Source organism: Meles meles, chromosome 3, assembly GCF_922984935.1.
Source record: "Meles meles chromosome 3, mMelMel3.1 paternal haplotype, whole genome shotgun sequence".
NCBI classification, from domain to species: Eukaryota; Metazoa; Chordata; class Mammalia; order Carnivora; family Mustelidae; genus Meles; species Meles meles.
Genome location: NC_060068.1, coordinates 25,540,666 through 25,559,326, shown reverse-complemented (window position 1 = coordinate 25,559,326; position 18,661 = coordinate 25,540,666). Strand labels below are relative to the sequence as shown.

Genomic DNA, 18,661 nt, shown 5'->3' with positions numbered 1-18,661 from the left:
TTTTTTAATACATTCTGTTACTCTATAACTTGATTGGAGCATTTAGCTTATATTTTAAATAATAATGATAGCTATGTATTTATTGCCAATTTGTCATCTATTTTGTTTTTTTTCTTGAAGTTTCCCCTGATTCTTTCTTGTTTTCCTCTCATGATTTGCTGAATTTCTTTAGTAATATATTTAGATTTTTTTATTCTTTTCATATTAATTAGTGGGGTTTTATTGATATGTGGATACCATTAGGTTTGTACATAACCTCTTCTTTATATAGTTATCTATATTAACTTAATGGTCATTAAGTTTGGACCCATTCTTTCCTCCTCTCCCCCAGGTTTTAAGTATATGATATTATATTTTATATTCTTTGCTTGTGAGTTTCCTTTTTTTAAAGATTTTTTTTTTGAGAGAGAGATAGAGAGAGAGTGTGTGTATGTGTGCACACAAAAGAAAGAGCAGGATCAGGAAGGATGGGCAGAGGGAGAGGGAGAAACAGACTCCCAAATGAGCAGGGAGCTCTATTCGGGGCTCAATCACAAGACCCTGGGACCATGACCTGAGCTGAAGGCAGACACTTGACCAACTGAACCATCCAGACAGTCCATTTTCTTGTGAGTTTCTTGTCTCATATTTTACAGAAATATTAATTTTTACTACCTTTGTGATTCCTACCCACACAATGTCATTTTTGTTCTCTCCTTTCCACTTGAAGTGTCCCTTTTAATATTTCTGACAAAGCTGGTTTAGTGTACATGAATTTCTTCAGTTTTGTTTGTCTGAGAAATCTTTATCTCTTTTACATTCTGAACGATAGCCTTGTTGCATAAAGTATTCTTGACTGTAGATTTTCCCGTTTAGTGCATTGAATATATCCAGTCACTCCTTCTGGTTTGTTTTCTTTGAAAAATCTCCTGTTAGCCTTATCAGTTTTCCCTTGTAAATTCCTTCATGTCTTGGTGCCTTTAAGATTTTTTCTTGAGCACCATATTTTGCCAATTTAATTATGTCTCAGTGTCAGTCTGTATTTGTTGAATTTGATGGGTTTCTCTGTGCTCCCTGGATCTGAATATCTGTTTCCTTCCCCAGACAGAGGAAGTTTTCAGTTATTATTTCTCTAAATGAAGTTTCTCTCCTCTTTTCTCACTTCTTCTTCTTTTTAGGGACTTCTATAATTTTTATTTTATTATGTTTGATGGAGTTGCTGAGTTCCCTAAGTCTATTCTCATAATTATTTTTCTGTCTTTTGTTCAGTTTGATTTATTTCCATTACTCAGTCTTCTAGGTCATTAATTATTTCCTCTGTTTCTTCCATCCTGTTATTCATTCCATCAAACATGTGTCTCATTTTGTCCAGTGTACCTTTTATATCTGCTATTATATTCCTTATACCTGTGTTAAGGGTCTCAGGTCTCCCTTCCTATTCTCAAGTCCTGGTTGGTAATCTTACAATAATTGCAAATTCTGCAACAGGCATGTTACTCATATCCATTACACTTAGATATCTGGCTGTAGCCTTGTCCTAATATTTCATTTGGGATAAATTTCTCTGTCTCCCTATCTGTTTCCCTCTCTATGTCTGTTTTTCTGTATTAAGAAAGTCACCTGTGTCTTCTACTGTTGAAAATAGTCACTTCATGAAGAAGAGTTCCTGGAGAGTCCTGCAGCGCAATATCTTCTATTCACCAGAACCTGACACTTCAGAAGAGTATTCTATGTGTTGCTCATGCACTGTTGTTTTGTCTGAGTCACTTTTCCTTTCAGCGCAGTTGTCTGCACCGACTTTATGCCCTTTGTGGACTACACTTGCTCTCTGTGGTGTTAATGGGATTAAAGAAGACCAGCTCTGAGGTGGCACCCTACCAGGGACTTGGGAGTGCAATGCATTATTAGCAAAATAAGTGCTGAGACAGTAGTCTTATGCCTTATCCCTCAAAGTACTGCAGTGGCTGGGGGTTGTGTGCAGGGTGTAGGAGGCATGTGCAGCTGGGCCCTGTGCAATGGTGGCTGGGGTGCATGTCTGGACACGGAGTGCTATGACTGCTGGGGTGCATGAACAGGCAAAGCATGCAATAGCTCCTGGAGGTGTGTGGCTGTATTATGCATCTTTTCCAACCACAATGCTATAAAACTAGAAATCAATCACAAGAAAAAAGTCTGGGAAAAAACACAAATACTAAAGGCTAAATAAATGCTGCTAAACAATGAATAGGTCAACAAAGAAATTAAGCAGGAAATCAAAAATGCATGATAATGAGTGAAAATAATACATAAACAATGAATCTTGGAACACTACATAAAAAACTAATGATGTGATGGGTCAAGATGGCGGGGAAGTAGGAGGAGGCACCATTTCAACCTGTACCCTAAAGTGAGCTGATTACCTACCAAAGAACTCCGACCACCCATGAAATCAGCCTGAGATCAGAATTATACACGTCTGCATCTCTACTGGAGCAGAAGACCCCAGTGCCAGGTAAAGCAGACTGGGAGCATCGGACTGATATCTTAAGATAAACAAAAGGGGGAGGGAGCCACCAGAGGTGACCAATTGGAAAGTAACACCCCAACACGAGAGTGCTCTGCATCTGGGGACCAGCATTAACTTGGAGTCTGTTTGAAAGCACTCAAAAAACAAACAGCAAAGGATCGCGGGGGGTAATAGTGGGAACCTGGGCGGTTAGGGTCAGGGACCTAAGTCCCCGGACCTAGGACAGCCTCCCCTGGCACGGAGCCAGAGAGAGTGTGGCAGAGAAATCAGGTCTCCATCCCTGAGCAGCCAGTGTGCCTGAACACCAGCGCGCCTGAGAATGAGTGGGTCTGGCTACCGTGAGGTGCTGGGAGCCTGGCCAGATGGGAATCCTGAAACGCTCACGTCCCACACCCTCCCTTGGGATAGGTGCTCATAGGCGCTAGCCTGGAGCTCTGGCATCCAGAAAAACCAGACATTCCCAGCCCGGGACAGCGGGAAAATCTCAGTGTGCGATCTCTGCTCAGAACCTCTCTGGCGGTATGGAGCTGCCTAGACAGCCACCGCTGCCCTGGTTTTGGGCACAACGAGGAGCTCCTGCATCCCCAGGGAAAGTGACTCAGAACTGACTCTGCCAGCAGCTTTTGCAAAACAGTCTGAGGCTTCTCTCTGAGAGGGAGGTTGGGGTGCTGTTTGCTCTCCTCGAAACCTCCAAAAACCATCAAAAGCTGTCAAGGCGAGAGAAAGCAGATGAAAGAACATAAAAACCCCCAGAGAACAAAAGCCTGAAAAAAACAGTTTCCTGAAAAAAAAGAGCTCACCCCCTTGAGGGGAGCGGGAGGACCTAACTCAGGGAACATCATTGTCTGAAAACCCACGTGGCAGGCCCCTCCCCCAGAAAACCAACCAAGAAGGAAGAAAAAAAAAAAAGACTACAAGAGAACAACCACCACTACTTCATAAATACAACTTTTTTTTTTAAAGATTTTATTTATTTGACAGAGAGAAATCACAAGAGAGGCAGGCAGAGAAAGAGGAAGGGAAGCAGGCTCTCCGCTGAGCAGAGAGCCCGATGCGGGACTCGATCCCAGGATCCTGAGATCATGACCTGAGCCGAAGGCAGCGGCCTAACCCACTGAGCCACCCAGGCGCCCCATAAATACAACTTTTATTTTTAACTCTTTACCAATATTCTGGTTCTTTTTTTTTATACATACAGATAATTTTTTAACCTATTTACCATCACACTGAAATGTCCAGTACATCAAATTCTTTAATAACATTCTAACCTGAACTTTTTGATACATACACCGTGTTTTTCTTTTGCTTTTCTATTTTTTTAATTCTTTTTAAATTTTAACTTAGTTTAGTCTAGTTTATTCTTTTTTAATTTTTATTTTCTACTATACATATAGAGTTAAAATTCAAGGTAATCCCCTTTCCCCAATCAATGCCACCCCTATAGGCAAATGAGTTTCTAATCCCCCTGTAACTTAGGAAAGTTGAGTCCCTTAACAAAAACATCAAGATACCTTCAGGAAGAATCAAAATAACCTTCCTCACCCACACTGAGAATCTATAACCACTCTCCCAATTTTTCCTTCTGTCAGTGTTTCTGTGAATTTGTGTTTGTCCTGATAATATATAAATCTTATACTTGGGGTTATTTCTGATGAGGTTCTTCCCTTTTTTTGCTTATATATACATATTTTTTTCTCTTGTCATATACTTTTATCACTCTTTTTGTTTGTCTGTTTTTGTTTGTATACTCCACAAATCTTACCTTGTGGCCCATTTGGGCTGAGCCTTCTCTTTTATCTTCCCTTTTTTTCCTATCTCTCTCAGTCTCTTTTTTTTTCCTTTTTTCTTTCCCTTTTTTTTCTTTCTTCTTCTCTATTTCTTTTTCTTTTCTTTTTTCTCTAATTTGGGTGGGGAATCCTGATTGCACAGAAGCGTTCCAGGGTACACATTGACTGCACCACAATCGATAAGTCCAGCTGCATCTGTTTAGTCATCTCTTACCAAAATGACTAGGAGGAGGAATACCCAACAGAAGAAAAATACAGAGGATGGGTCTTCTGCAACAGAGCTAATGGCTATTGACATAGACAATATGTCAGAAAAGGAATTCAGACTAACAATTATCCAGGCAATAGCTAGGTTGGAGAAAGCCATGGATAACCAAACAGAATTGATTAGGGCAGAACTGAAAGCCACCAGGGATGATGTTCACAATGTTAGGGCAGAACTGAAAGCCACCAGGGATGATGTTCAAAATGTTCTCAATGAGTTCCAATCCAATCTAAATTCTCTAAAAGCTAGGGAAACTGAGACAGAAGATAGAATTAGTGATCTGGAGGACAAACAGATAGAGAGAAAGGATCAGGAGGAAGCCTGGAACAAACAGCTCAGAAGCCACGAAAACAGAATCAGGGAAATAAACGATGCCATGAAACATTCCAACGTCAGAATTATTGGAATCCCTGAAGGGGAAGAAAAAGAAAGAAGTCTAGAAGATATAGTCAAAGAAGTTGTCTATGAAAATTTTCCCAATCTCACGAATGGAAACAACGTTCATGTACTAGAGGCAGAAAGATTTCCTCCCAAGATTTTAGATTCTCGAAAGTGCTCAGGGCACCTTATAGTTAGAATGGGGAATCATGTTTCAAGAGAGACCCTCTTAAAAGCAGCTAGGACAAAGAAGCTTCTTACATACAGAGGAAAGCCCATTAGAATAACGTCAGACCTTTCCACAGAGACCTGGCAAGCCAGGAAAGGCTGGCAAAATATATTCAGAGTACTAAATGAGAAGAACATGCAATCAAGAATACTCTATCCAGCAAGACTGACATTTAAAATGGATGGAGAGATAAAGAGTTTCCAAGACCGGCAAGGCTTAAAAGACTATGCAACCACCAAGATGACAGTGCAGGAAATATTAAGGGGGGTCCCATAAAAGAGAAAAAATCCTAAGAATATCATTGAACAGAAATATAGAAGCAATCTACAGACAGAAAGACTTCAAGGCAACACGATGTCAATAAAAACCTATTTCTCAATAATCACTCTCAATGTGAATGGCCTAAATGTGCCCATAAAATGACACAGGGTTGCAGATTGGATAAAACGACAGGACCCATCCATATGTTGTCTACAAGAGACCCATTCTGAACCTAAGGATACACCCAAACTGAAAGAGAAGGGATGGAGAAGCATCTTTCATGCCAATGGGCCTCAAAAGAAGGCCGGGGTAGCGATTCTCATATCAGATAAATTAGATTTTAAACTAAAGACTGTAGTCAGAGATACAGAAGGACACTACATAATTCTTAAAGGGACTATCCGACCAAACGATCTAACAATTGTGAATATCTATGCCCCCAATATGGGAGCACCCAATTACATAAGAAAACTATTAATCAAGATAAAGAGTCATAGTGATATGAATACAACAATAGTAGGAGATCTCAATACGCCTCTCTCAGAAATAGACAGATCATCGAAGCAGAAAATTAATAAAGAAATAAGGGCACTGAATGAAACATTGGACCAGATGGACCTCATCGACATATACAGAACATTCCACCCTAAAACAACAGAATACTCATTCTTCTCAAGTGCACATGGAACCTTCTCCAGAATAGACCACATACTGGGTCACAAACAGGACTCAAACGATACCAAAAGACTGACATTATTCCCTGCATATTCTCAGATCCCAATGCTTTGAAACTGGAGCTCAATCACAAGAAAAAGTTCAGAAGGAACTCAAACACCTGGAAGCTAAAGACCACCTTGCTTAAGAATGCTTGGCTCAACCAGGAGATCAAAGATGAACTTAAACAATTCATGGAAACCAATGAGAATGAAGACACCTCGGTCCAAAACCTATGATATACAGCAAAGGCGGTTCTAAGGGGGAAATACATAGCCATCCAAGCCTCCCTCAAAAACATTGAAAAATCCAGAATACACCAGCTGTCTCTACACCTTAAAGAACTGGAGAATCAACAACAAATCAAACCAACTCCACATGCAAGAAGGGAAATAATCAAGATTAGAGCAGAGATCAATGAGGTAGAAATGAGAGATACAGTAGAACGTATCAATGAAACTAGAAGCTGGTTTTTTGAAAGAATCAATAAGATCAATAAACCATTGGCTACACTAATCCAAAAGAAAAGAGAGAAAGCCCAAATTAATAAAACTATGAATGAAAAGGGAGAGATCACAACTAACACCAAGGAAATAGAAACAATCATCAGAAATTATTACCAACATTTATATGCCAATAAGCTAAGCAACCTAGATGAAATGGATGCATTCCTGGAAAGCTACAAACTCCCAAAATTGAACCAGGAAGAAATTGACAACCTGAATAGACCGATATCTAGTAATGAGATTGAAGCAGTGATCAAAAACCTCCCAAAAAACAAGAGCCCAGGACCTGACGGATTCCCTGGGGAATTCTACCAAACTTTCAAAGAAGAAATAACCCCAGTTCACCTGAAGCTGTTCCAAAAACTTGAAGCAGAAGGAAATCTTCCAGACTCTTTTTATGAAGCCAGCATTACCCTGATCCCCAAACCAGGCAAAGACCCTACCAAAAAGGAGAATTTCAGACCAATATCACTGATGAATATGGATGCAAAGTCTCTCCACAAGATCCTAGCAAACAGGATCCAGCAGCACATACAAAAGATTATCCACCATGACCAGGTGGGATTCATCCCTGGGTTGCAAGGTTGGTTCAACATTCGCAAATCAATCAGTGTGATAGAGCACATCAATAAGAGAAGAGAGAAGAACCACATGGTCCTCTCAATTGATGCAGAAAAAGCATTTGACAAAATCCAGCATCCGTTCCTGATGAAATATAGGGATAGAGGGAACATTCCTGAACTTCATAAAATCTATCTATGAAAGACCCACAGCAAATATCATCCTCAATGGGAAAAAGCTTGCAGCCTTTCCGTTGAGATCAGGAACACGACAAGGATGCCCACTCTCACCACTCTTGTTCAACATAGTATTCGAAGTTCTAGCAACGGCAATCAGACAACAAAGAGAAATAAAAGGTATCCAAATTGGCAAGGAAGAAGTCAAACTCTCTCTCTTCTCAGATGACATGATTCTTTATATGGAAAACCCCAAAGACTCCACCCCCAAACTACTAGAACTCATACAGCAATTCAGTAACGTGGCAGGATACAAAGTCAATGTACAGAAATCAGTGGCTTTCTTATACACTAACAATGAAAATACAGAAAGGGAAATTTGAGAATTGATTCCATTTACTATAGCACCAAGAACCATAATATACCTGGGCATAAACCTAACCAAAGAAGTAAAGGACCTGTACTCGAGGAACTACAGAACACTCATGAAAGAAATTGAAGAAGACACAAAAAGATGGAAGACTGTTCCATGCTCTTGGATTGGAAGAATAAACATTGTTAAAATGTCTATACTGCCTAGAGCAATCTATACTTTTAATGCCATTCCGATCAAAATTCCACCGATATTTTTCAAAGAGCTGGAGCAAATAATCCTAAAATTTGTATGGAATCAGAAGAGACCCCGAATTGCTAAGGAAATGTTGAAAAACAAAAACAAAACTGGCGGCATCACATTCCCCGATTTCAAGCTTTACTACAAAGCTGTCATCACCAAGACAGCGTGGTACTGGCATAAAAACAGACACATAGACCAGTGGAACAGAGTGGAGAGCCCAGATATGGACCCTCAACTCTATGGTCAAATAATCTTCGACAAAACAGGAAAAAATATTCAATGGAAAAAAGACAGTCTCTTCAATAAATGGTGCTGGGAAAACTGGACAGCGATATGTAGAAGAATGAAACTCGACCATTCTCTTACACCGTACACAAAGATAAACTCGAAATGGATAAAAGACCTCAATGTGAGACAGGAATCTATCAGAATCCTAGAGGAGAACATAGGAAGTAACCTCTTCGATATCAGCCACAGCAACTTCTTTCAAGATATGTCTCCAAAGGCCAAGGAAACAAAAGCAAAAATGAACTTTTGCGACTTCATCAAGATCAAAAGCTTCTGCACAGCAAAGGAAACAGTCAACAAAACAAAAAGGCAACCCACGGAATGGGAGAAGATATTTGCAAATGACAGTACAGACAAAAGGTTGATATCCAGGATCTATAAAGAACTTCTCAAACTCAACACACACAAAGCAGATAATCATATCAAAAAATGGGCAGAAGATATGAACAGACACTTCTCCAACGAAGACATACAAATGGCTATCAGACACATGAAAAAATGTTCATCATCACTAGCCATCAGGGAGATTCAAATTAAAACCACATTGAGATACCACCTGACACCAGTTAGAATGGCCAACTGGAAAGACTGGAAACAACGTGTGTTGGAGAGGATGTGGAGAAAGGGGAACCCTCTTACACTGTTGGTGGGAATGCAAGTTAGTGCAGCCACTTTGGAGAACAATGTGGAGATTCCTGAAGAAATTAAGAATAGAGCTTCCCTATGACCCTGCAATTGCACTGCTGGGTATTTACCCCCAAGATACAGATGGAGTGAAAAGAAGGGCCATTTGTACCCCAATGTTTATTGCGACAATGGCTAAGGTCGCCAAACTGTGGGAAGAACCAAGATGCCCTTCAACGGATGAATGGATAAGGAAGATGTGGTCCATATACACAATGGAGTATTATGCCTCCATCAGAAAGGACGAATACCCAACTTTTGTAGCAACATGGACGGGACTGGAAGAAATTATGCTGAGCGAAATAAGTCAAGCAGAGAGAGTCAAGTATCATATGGTCTCACTTATTTGTAGAGCATAACAAATAACTTGGAGGACATGGGGAGATGGAGAGGAGAGGGAGTTGAGGGAAACTGAAAGGGGAGATGAACCATGAGAGACTATGGACTTTGAAAAACAACCAGAGGGTTATGAAGGGGCGGCAGGGGTGGGGGGGGTGGTGGGGTTGGAGGTTGAGGAACCAGGTGGTGGGTAATAGGGAGGGCACATACTGCATGGAGCACTGGGTGTGATGCCAAAACAATGAACACTGTTATGCTGTAAATAAACAAATAAAAATAAATAAATAAATAAAATTATAAAAAAAAACTAATGATGTTTGCTGACTAACATAACACAAGAAAAATTTTATAAAAAGGAGACATAACAGTCCAAAATCATTGTGATACAGCAAAACCTGTTCTCAGAGAGAAGATTATAGTAATACAGGTCTACCTCAAGTAATAAGAAAAATCTCTAAAAAACAACCTAAACTGGGGCGCCTGGGTGGCTCAGTGGATTAAGCCGCTGCCTTTGGCTCGAGTCATGATCTCAGGGTCCTGGGATCGAGCCCCGCATCGGGCTCTCTGCTCCGCGGGGAGCCTGCTTCCTCCTCTCTCTCTGCCCATCTCTCTCTCTGTCAAATAAATAAATAAAAATCTTTAAAAAAAAAAACAAACTAAACTTACATCTAAAGGTGGTACGAACAAGCCCAAAATTAGTGGAAAGAAGGACATAATAAAGTTTAGAGGAGAAAATGAAATAGAAACTAAAATAACAAATAAGACAGATCAATAAAACCAACATCCAATTTCTTTAAACAAAAACGAAATTCATAAACATTTTGATAAGCCAAGCGCATCAAAAAAATGAAAGTGACAAGGCAAGTAAATAAAATCATAAATGGAGGGAAAATAACACCTAATATCACAGAACCAATGGATTATAAAATAGTACTAGGAAAAATTATATGCCAAAAAATTGGACAAGCTAGAAGAAATTGATAAATTCTTAGAACCATATAACTTTCCAAAACTGAATCAGGAAGAAATAGAAAATTTGAACAGACTGGTTATTAGTAATAAAGTTGAATCAGTATCAAAAAGTTCCAAGCAAACACAAGCCCAGAACCAGATGGCTTCAAATGTGAATTCCAATAAACATTTTAAAAAGAGATAATACTTACTCTTCTCAAACTATTCCAAGAAATAAAGAAGAATGAAATTCAAATTAATCCTACCAAGCCAGCATTATCCTAAAAGCAAAATGAAATAAAGACTAATGAACATAGATGCAAAATTCCTCAACAAAATGTTAGCAAACTGAATCCAACAATAGATTACAAAATACAATTCACCATAATCAAGTAGATCTTTTTCCAAGGATACAAGCGTAGTTCAATATTCACAAATTCACAAATCAAAGAGAGAAGATAAAAACCACATGATAATTTCAATAGATGAAGAAAAAGCATTTGTCGCAGTGCAACATCTTTTCATGATAACAACTCTTCACAAAGTAGGATTAGAGGGAACATTACTCAACATAATAAAGGGCATCTATGAAAACCCCACAGCAATTTCATATTTAATGGTACAAAACTGAGAGCTTTGCCTCTAAGATTAAGAATAAAACACAATTACCATATGATTTCACAGATATGTGGAATTTAAGGAACAAAGCATGAACATAGGGGAAGGGAGAAAAAGAGAGAGAGAGAGAGTCAAGCCGTAAGAGATTTTTTTTTTTAAGATTATGTTTACTTATTTGTCAGAGAGATACCACAAGCAGGGGGAGCATCAGGCAGAGGAATAAGCAGACTCCCCACTGAGCAAGGAGTCTGACACAGGACTCAATACCAGGACCCTGGCTTCATGACCTGAGCTAAAGGCAGTGGTGGGTATTAAGGAGGGCATGTATTGCATGGAGGGCCAGATGTTATACATAAATAATTAATTCTGGAAGACTACATCAAAAACTAATGATGTATTGTATGGTGACTAACATAACAGAATAATAAATACATTAAAAAAATGACCCTGAACCAACTGAGCTACACAGGTTTCCAAGATTCTTTTTTTTTCCATTTTATTTATTTTTCAGCATAACAGTATTCATTGTTTTTGCACAACACCCAGTGCTCCATGCAAAACGTGCCCTCCCCATTACCCACCACCTGTTCTCCCAACCTCCCACCCCTGACCCTTCAAAACCCTCAGGTTGTTTTTCAGAGTCCATAGTCTCTTATGGTTCGCCTCCCCTTCCAATTTTTTTTTTTAATAAACATATAATGTATTTTTATCCCCAGGGGTACAGGTCTGTGAATCGCCAGGTTTACACACTTCACAGCACTCACAATAGCACATACCCTCCCCAATGTCCATAGCCCCCTCCCCCTCTCCCAATCCCACCTCCCCCCAGCAACCCCCAGTTTGTTTTGTGAGATTAAGAGTCATTTATGGTTTGTCTCCCTCCCAATCCCATCTTGTTTCATTTATTCTTCTCCTATCCCCCTAACCCCCCATGTTGCTTCTCCATGTCCTCATATCAGGGAGATCATATGATAGTTGTCTTTCTCCGATTGACTTATTTCACTAAGCATGATACACTCTAGTTCTATCCACGTCATCCCAAATGGCAAGATTTCATTTCTTTTGATGGCTGCATAGTATTCCATTGTGTATATATACCACCTCTTCTTTATCCATTCATCTGTTGATGGACATCTAGGTTCTTTCCATAGTTTGGCTATTGTAGACATTGCTGCTATAAACATTCGGGTGCACGTGCCCCTTCAGATCACTATGTTTGTATCTTTAGGGTAAATACCCAGTAGTGCAATTGCTGGGTCATAGGGTAGTTCTATTTTCAACATTTTGAGGAACCTCCATGCTGTTTTCCAGAGTGGTTGCACCAGCTTGCATTCCCACCAACAGGGGAGGAGGGTTCCCCTTTCTCCACATCCTCGCCAGCATCTGTCATTTCCTGACTTGTTAATTTTAGCCATTCTGACTGGTGTGAGGTGATATCTCATTGTGGTTGTGATTTGTATTTCCCTGATGCCGAGTGATGTGGAGCACTTTTTCATGTGTCTGTTGGCCATCTGGATGTCTTCTTTGCAGAAATATCTGTTCATGTCCTCTTCCCATTTCTTGATTGGATTGTTTGTTCTTTGGGTGTTGAGTTTGATAAGTTCTTTATAGATTTTGGATACTAGCCCTTTATCTGATATGTCGTTTGCAAATATCTTCTCCCATTCTGTCAGTTGTCTTTTAGAGAACAAACTGAGGGTTGATGGAGGGAGATGGTGGGGGGGATCGGCTAAATGGATGATGGGCACTTGTTGGAATGAGCACTAGATGTTATATGCAACTGATGAGTCACTAAATTCTACCCCTGAAACTAATAATACAGTATATGTTAACTTAATTGAATTTAAATAAAGAAATTTTAAAAAATAGCTTGAAATAAAAAAACACAAATGTCTACTCTCAGCACTTTTATATTTATTTATTTTATTATGTTCAGTTAGCCAGTATGTAGTACATCATTAGGGCACAAACTAAGGGCTTTTTACTATTTGCATATGACATGACACTACCTGTAGAAAACCCTAAAGACCACCAATAAATTTCTAGAACTAAAAAAGGAATTCAGTAAAGTCACAGGATACAAAATTAATATAAAACAATGTGTTGCATTTATATACTAATAATGAAGTAGCAGAAAAAGAAATTAAGAAAGAAATTCCATTACAATTGCACTAAGAAGAATAAAATACCCAGGAATAAACTTAATCAAACAGGTGAAAAACCTGTACTCAGAAAACTATAAAATATAAAATATTGGTGAAATTGAAGATGAAACAAACAAATGGAAAGATAGTCCATGCTTATGTACAGAATCATTATTATTAAAATGTCCATACTACCTAAAGCAATCTATGGATTGAATACAATGCCTATGAAAATACCAAAAACACTGTTTATAGAGCTAGAAATAAACTAAAATTTGTATGAAACCATAAAAGATCTCAATTAGCCAAAATAATCTTGAAAAAATAAATAAATGATAAGAAAACTGGAGATATTATCATCCCAGATTTCAAGTATAGCGATCAAAACAGTATAATACTGGTACAAAATAGACACACAGATCAGTAGAACAAATAGAGAGCCCAGAAATAAACCCACACTTAAGTGGCCAACTAACTACAAAGGATGCAAGAGTATGCAATGGGGAGAAAACAGTCTTTTCAACAAGTTATGTTGGGGAAAATGGACAGTTACATGCTGTCTACATGCTGAAGAATGAAACTGGACCACTTTCTTACATCATACACAAAAATAAACTCAAAATGTATTACAGACATAGATATGACACCTGAAATCAAAAACTCCTAGAAGAGTACATTAGGCAGTAGTTCCTTTGACAACAGCTATAGAAACAGTTTTCTAGATAGGTCTCTTCAGGCAAAGGGAATAAAACCAAAAGCTACTTAGACTTCATCAAAACAAAAGTTTTTGCACAGTGAAGGAAACTATAAATGAAACAAAAAAACATGGCACACCTGGGTGGCTCAGCAGGTTGAGTCCTGACTTCAGCTAGGTCATGATCCCAGGGTCTTGGAATCAAGTCTGGCATCAGACTCCTTGCTCAGCAGGGAGCCTACTTCTCACTCTGTCTGCCACTTCCTCTGCTTGTGTTCTCTCTTGATAGATAGATAATAGATAGATCAAAATAAAATCACACTTATGACAAGGATGCAAAAATATGTAAAAAAAAATAGCAACCTACCAAATGGGAGAAGATATTTGCAAATGATATATACAATAAAGGGTTAGTATCCAAAAATATATAAAGAACTTACACAAGTCAACATCAATAATAATAATCAATAATAATAATCTGATTAGGAAATGGGCAGGAGACATGAATATACATTTTTGAAGAAGACATACAAATAACCAAAAGACCTGAAAAGGTGGCCAACATCAGCAATCATCAAGGAATGCAAATGAAAACTACAGTGAGATATCACCTCACACCTGTCAGAATGCCTAAAATCAAAAGAAAGAACACCTGTTGATGAATACGAGGAGACAAAGAAACACTCCTGCACTGCTGGTGGAGATTCAAGTTGGTGCAGTGAAAGACTGTAAAGAGGTTTTTCAAAATATTAAAAATAGAGTGGCACCTGGGTGGCTCAGTCACTTAAGTGTCTGATTCTTGATTTTGCCTCAGATCATGCTCTAAGTGTCCTGAGATAGAGTCCCCTGTTTTGGGCTCTGGAATGAGTCAAGCTCTGGGCTCAGTGGGACATTTGCTTGAGATTCTCTCTCTCCCTCTCCTTCTGTATCTCACCGCACTTGTGTTATAATAAAGAAATAATCAATCAATCAATCAATCAACAAAATCTTTTAAAAAATAGAGTTCCCATATGATCCAGTAATGTCATTGTTGGATATTCACCCAAAGAAAACAATTACACTAATCTGAAAAGATGTATGTATTCCTGTTTATTGCAACATTATTTACAATAGCCACAATATAGAAGCAGCTCCTATTTCCATTGACAGGTGAATGGAGAAAGACATGGTGTGTGTGTGTGTGTGTGTGTGTGTGTGTGTGTGTGTGTGTGTGTGTGTTTTCCTGTGTGTGTGATGGAATATTACACAATCATACATAATAATGAGATTTTGCCATTTATGACATGGATGGACATTGAGGGTATCATCTAAGTGAAATAAATCACTAAGAGAAAGATAAATACCATGTGATTATGCACATATGTGGAATTTAAGACATAAAACACATGAAGAAGCAGAGAGAAAAGAGATAAAGACCCAGACTCTTAAATATAGTGAACAAACTGGTGATTGCCAGAGGGAAGAGGGATGGGATGATGGGTGAGATAGATAAAGGTGATTAAGAGTACACTTGTCTTAAAGAGCTCTGAATAATCTATAGAATGTTTGAATATTGTACACTCAAAATAATATAAAACTGTATGTTAATCATACTTAAATTAAAAAAATAAAAAACACACACACAAAGAGATAGAATCTAGAAAGAGCATTATCATTCTAATTATACCTCTGCATTAGAACAGTTAGAAGTGATAATTCATTCCCTGACTTCTTATTCTTTATTTGAAATTATTACCATATCTGGACCTGCAGGAAACTACCACAAAATTCTTCCTCATTTCATTGAATTTATATGTTTATTCTGATGCATGTTTAAACACAGCATTTTTGGAAGCTAAAGACCACAAAATCAATGTTTGCTACAATTCAGTGAAATAGTGTTTACAAAAAACTCAGTGAAATGGAGTGTTTACAAACAAATTCCCAAAAATCAAGATGTAAAAGTTACTAATTTCCAGAAAGGAATTTTTTTTAAATTCAAATCGATTAGCCAACATACAGTACATCACTAGCTTTTCATGTAATGTTTAATGATTCATTAGTTGTGTATAACATGCAGAAAATAAATGTTCTAAGCAAAGGCCATTTAGAGTGAAGTTCTGGGAAACAAATCATCAGTGCTATAGCATAAACAAGACTAGTTTGACTAAACTCTCATCTGGAATATAAATCTCGAAGTTAAGAAAATGTGTTTAAATATAGAAATGTAGAGTTACCTAACAATAGTGAATGCTTTTTATTTATATGTATTTGCATGCCCTAGAATATTATATAGCTAAGCTTTTTCTTATGAATCAGACTTCATTGTTAGTCATTTCCAGAAAAGAAATTTGGTTTATCATAGTGATCCAAAGGGACACATGCACCCGAATGTTTAAAACAGCAATGTCAACAATAGCCAAACTATGGAAAGAACCTAGATGTCCATCAACAGATGAATGGATAAAGAAGATGTGGTATATATACACAATGGAATACTATGCAGTCATTAAAATAAATGAAATCCTGCCATTTGCCATGATGTGGATGGAACTAGAGGGTATTTTGCTTAGTGAAATAAGTCAATCAGAGAAAGACAACTATCATCTGATCTCCCTGATATGAGTAAGTGGAGATGCAATGTGGGGGGCTTGGGGGGTAGGAAAAGAATAAATTAAACAAGATGAGATTGGGAGGGAGACAAACCATAAGAGACTCTTAATCTCACAAAACAAACTGAGGGTTGCTGGGGGGAGGGGGTTGGGAGAGGGTGGTGGGGTGATGGACATTGGGGAGGGTATGTGCTATGGTGAGTGCTGTGAACTGTGTAATCCTGGTGATTCATAGACCTGTACTCCTGGGACTAATAATACATTTTATGTTTATAAAAAATGAAATATTAAAAAAGAAAAGAAATATGGTTTGTCAATCACTTAATCAGTCATTTAGTCAGAACTGGTTTATTGGCTCAACTACCTTTGTCAGTCACTTAGAACTGCTTTTATTGGCTCCACTACAAAATAATAGAACCAGGTTCATTCTTTCTACTTTATCCTCTACCTGAATGTATGGTTTTTGTCCCCATGTGGATTATGCTCTTCTACACATTGATATCACATTCTAAGAGGATAGAGTATAGGAGGAAATAAAAATTCTGCCTCATAACAGTTTTCTTCAATTTCTTCCATCTTAGGCACAACTTTGGAAAAAGGGAAGACTCTGGTCCAACTAGAGATACAGGAAAGCTGAGAGACTAAATATGTTTTTCACAAATAAAGAAAAAAGAAATGACTAGTTTAAAACATTTCTCAATTTTTTTTCTCAACATGGGAAAACAACAATTTCAGAGGGTTTCATAGATGATATATTTCAGGAGGAAAGATACTTAAGAATAGATTGAAGTATTGACTTTTTTTTTTGCTATTTTTTGTTGCTATTGGGTAAAGGCAAAGTTGGTATTAGACACATAAATTCCACAGTATATTATAGAATGTTGTATAAATAATTAACCAAAATAAAATGGGAGAAAATGACCCAAATAGGCTTTTATTACAAAGCTTAATGTTTAAAAAAAAAGATTCATGTTTTTTTTTTACCACACAGAAAGAGATGTCTTCACATTAGTGCTTTTTAAAAAAACTTTTTTTTAATAATCATGTAAACTTTATTCCCAGAATCTTTCCTAGAACTTTCCTTAATGCCCACTTAACCTCTTTATTTCTCAAAGTATAAATAAGAGGGTTGAGCATGGGGGTCACCACGGTGTAAAAGAGGGAAACAAACTTTCCCTGGTCCTTGGATCTACTCTTGGCTGGTTGCAGATACATGAAGATGATGGTTCCATAGAAGATTATGACAACCATCAGGTGGGAGGAGCAGGTCCCAAATGCTTTCTTTCTTCCAAAAGCTGACTTAATCCTCAAAACTGCTTGGGCAATGTAGCCATATGAAATCAGGATGATGGAAACAGGTACTATAAGGAAGATAATGCTAGCTACAAAGAGCTCAGCCTCATTGAAAGTGGTGTCCACACAAGCCAACTTGATGAGTACAGGGACCTCGCAGATGAAGTGATCTAGTTGATGATGCCCACAGAAAGGTAGCTGCAAGGTGAGAGTGGACTGTACTAGAGTAGTGACCACCCCACTGAGCCATGCCAAAGATACCAAAGCCATACAAAGATGAGGATGCATTATAACAGTGTAGTGGAGGGGACGGCAGATGGCAATGTAGCGATCATAGGACATCACAGCTAGGAGGACACATTCTGTAGATCCCAAGGCAAGAGAGACATAGAGCTGAACCACACAGCCACCATAGGTGATGTTTTTCATAGGATCCCACAAGTTTACCAAGAGCTGAGGAATAACACTGCTGGTAAAGCATATATCCAAAAAGGAGAGATGAGAAAGGAAAAAATACATTGGCTTATGAAGCTTGGATTCCAGACGAGATACCAGAATGATGGTGGTATTCCCAAAAATGGTTAATAAATACAAGATCAAAATGACCACAAATAGAACCTTCTGTAACTGAGGATAATCAGAAAACCCCAAGAGGACAAAACCTGTTAGTCTGGTCTCATTGGTACTCCTCATCATCCCCATATGCAAAGTGTGTTCCCAAAGGCTGTTACAGTTGAGAAAGATGACATATTATATAAGGTAAAATGAGACAGTATACTTCCCCCAAAAGTATTCTATGTTAAGTTCTTAGAACCTATGTCCTTACATCTAGTAGCTTAGATCTTTTTTTCCCACTCTGTGCATTGTAAATAAATACACATCTTCTCCTCTGATGCTCTCTAAAATAGAGAAGAGCAGACATATGTAAAAATATCATAATCAAGCTACAATAATTAGAACCTATGGTACTGGCATAAATGTAGATGTATATATCAGTGGAGTAAAATGAAGGGCCCAGATAGAACCCATTTATATACAACCACTGGATCATCAACAAAGTTACCAGGGATAGATAATGGGG

At 38.2% G+C, this 18,661-nt stretch overlaps 1 protein-coding gene across 1 annotated transcript; it reads right to left on the bottom strand.

The window, feature by feature from the left end:
• Positions 1–17,328: 17,328 nt before the first annotated feature.
• Positions 17,329–18,282, bottom strand: LOC123938707 (olfactory receptor 2G2-like). Its single transcript, XM_046000317.1, has one exon. The coding sequence runs from the start codon at positions 18,280–18,282 to the stop codon at positions 17,329–17,331; it is 954 nt and encodes a 317-aa protein (XP_045856273.1).
• Positions 18,283–18,661: the final 379 nt, after the last annotated feature.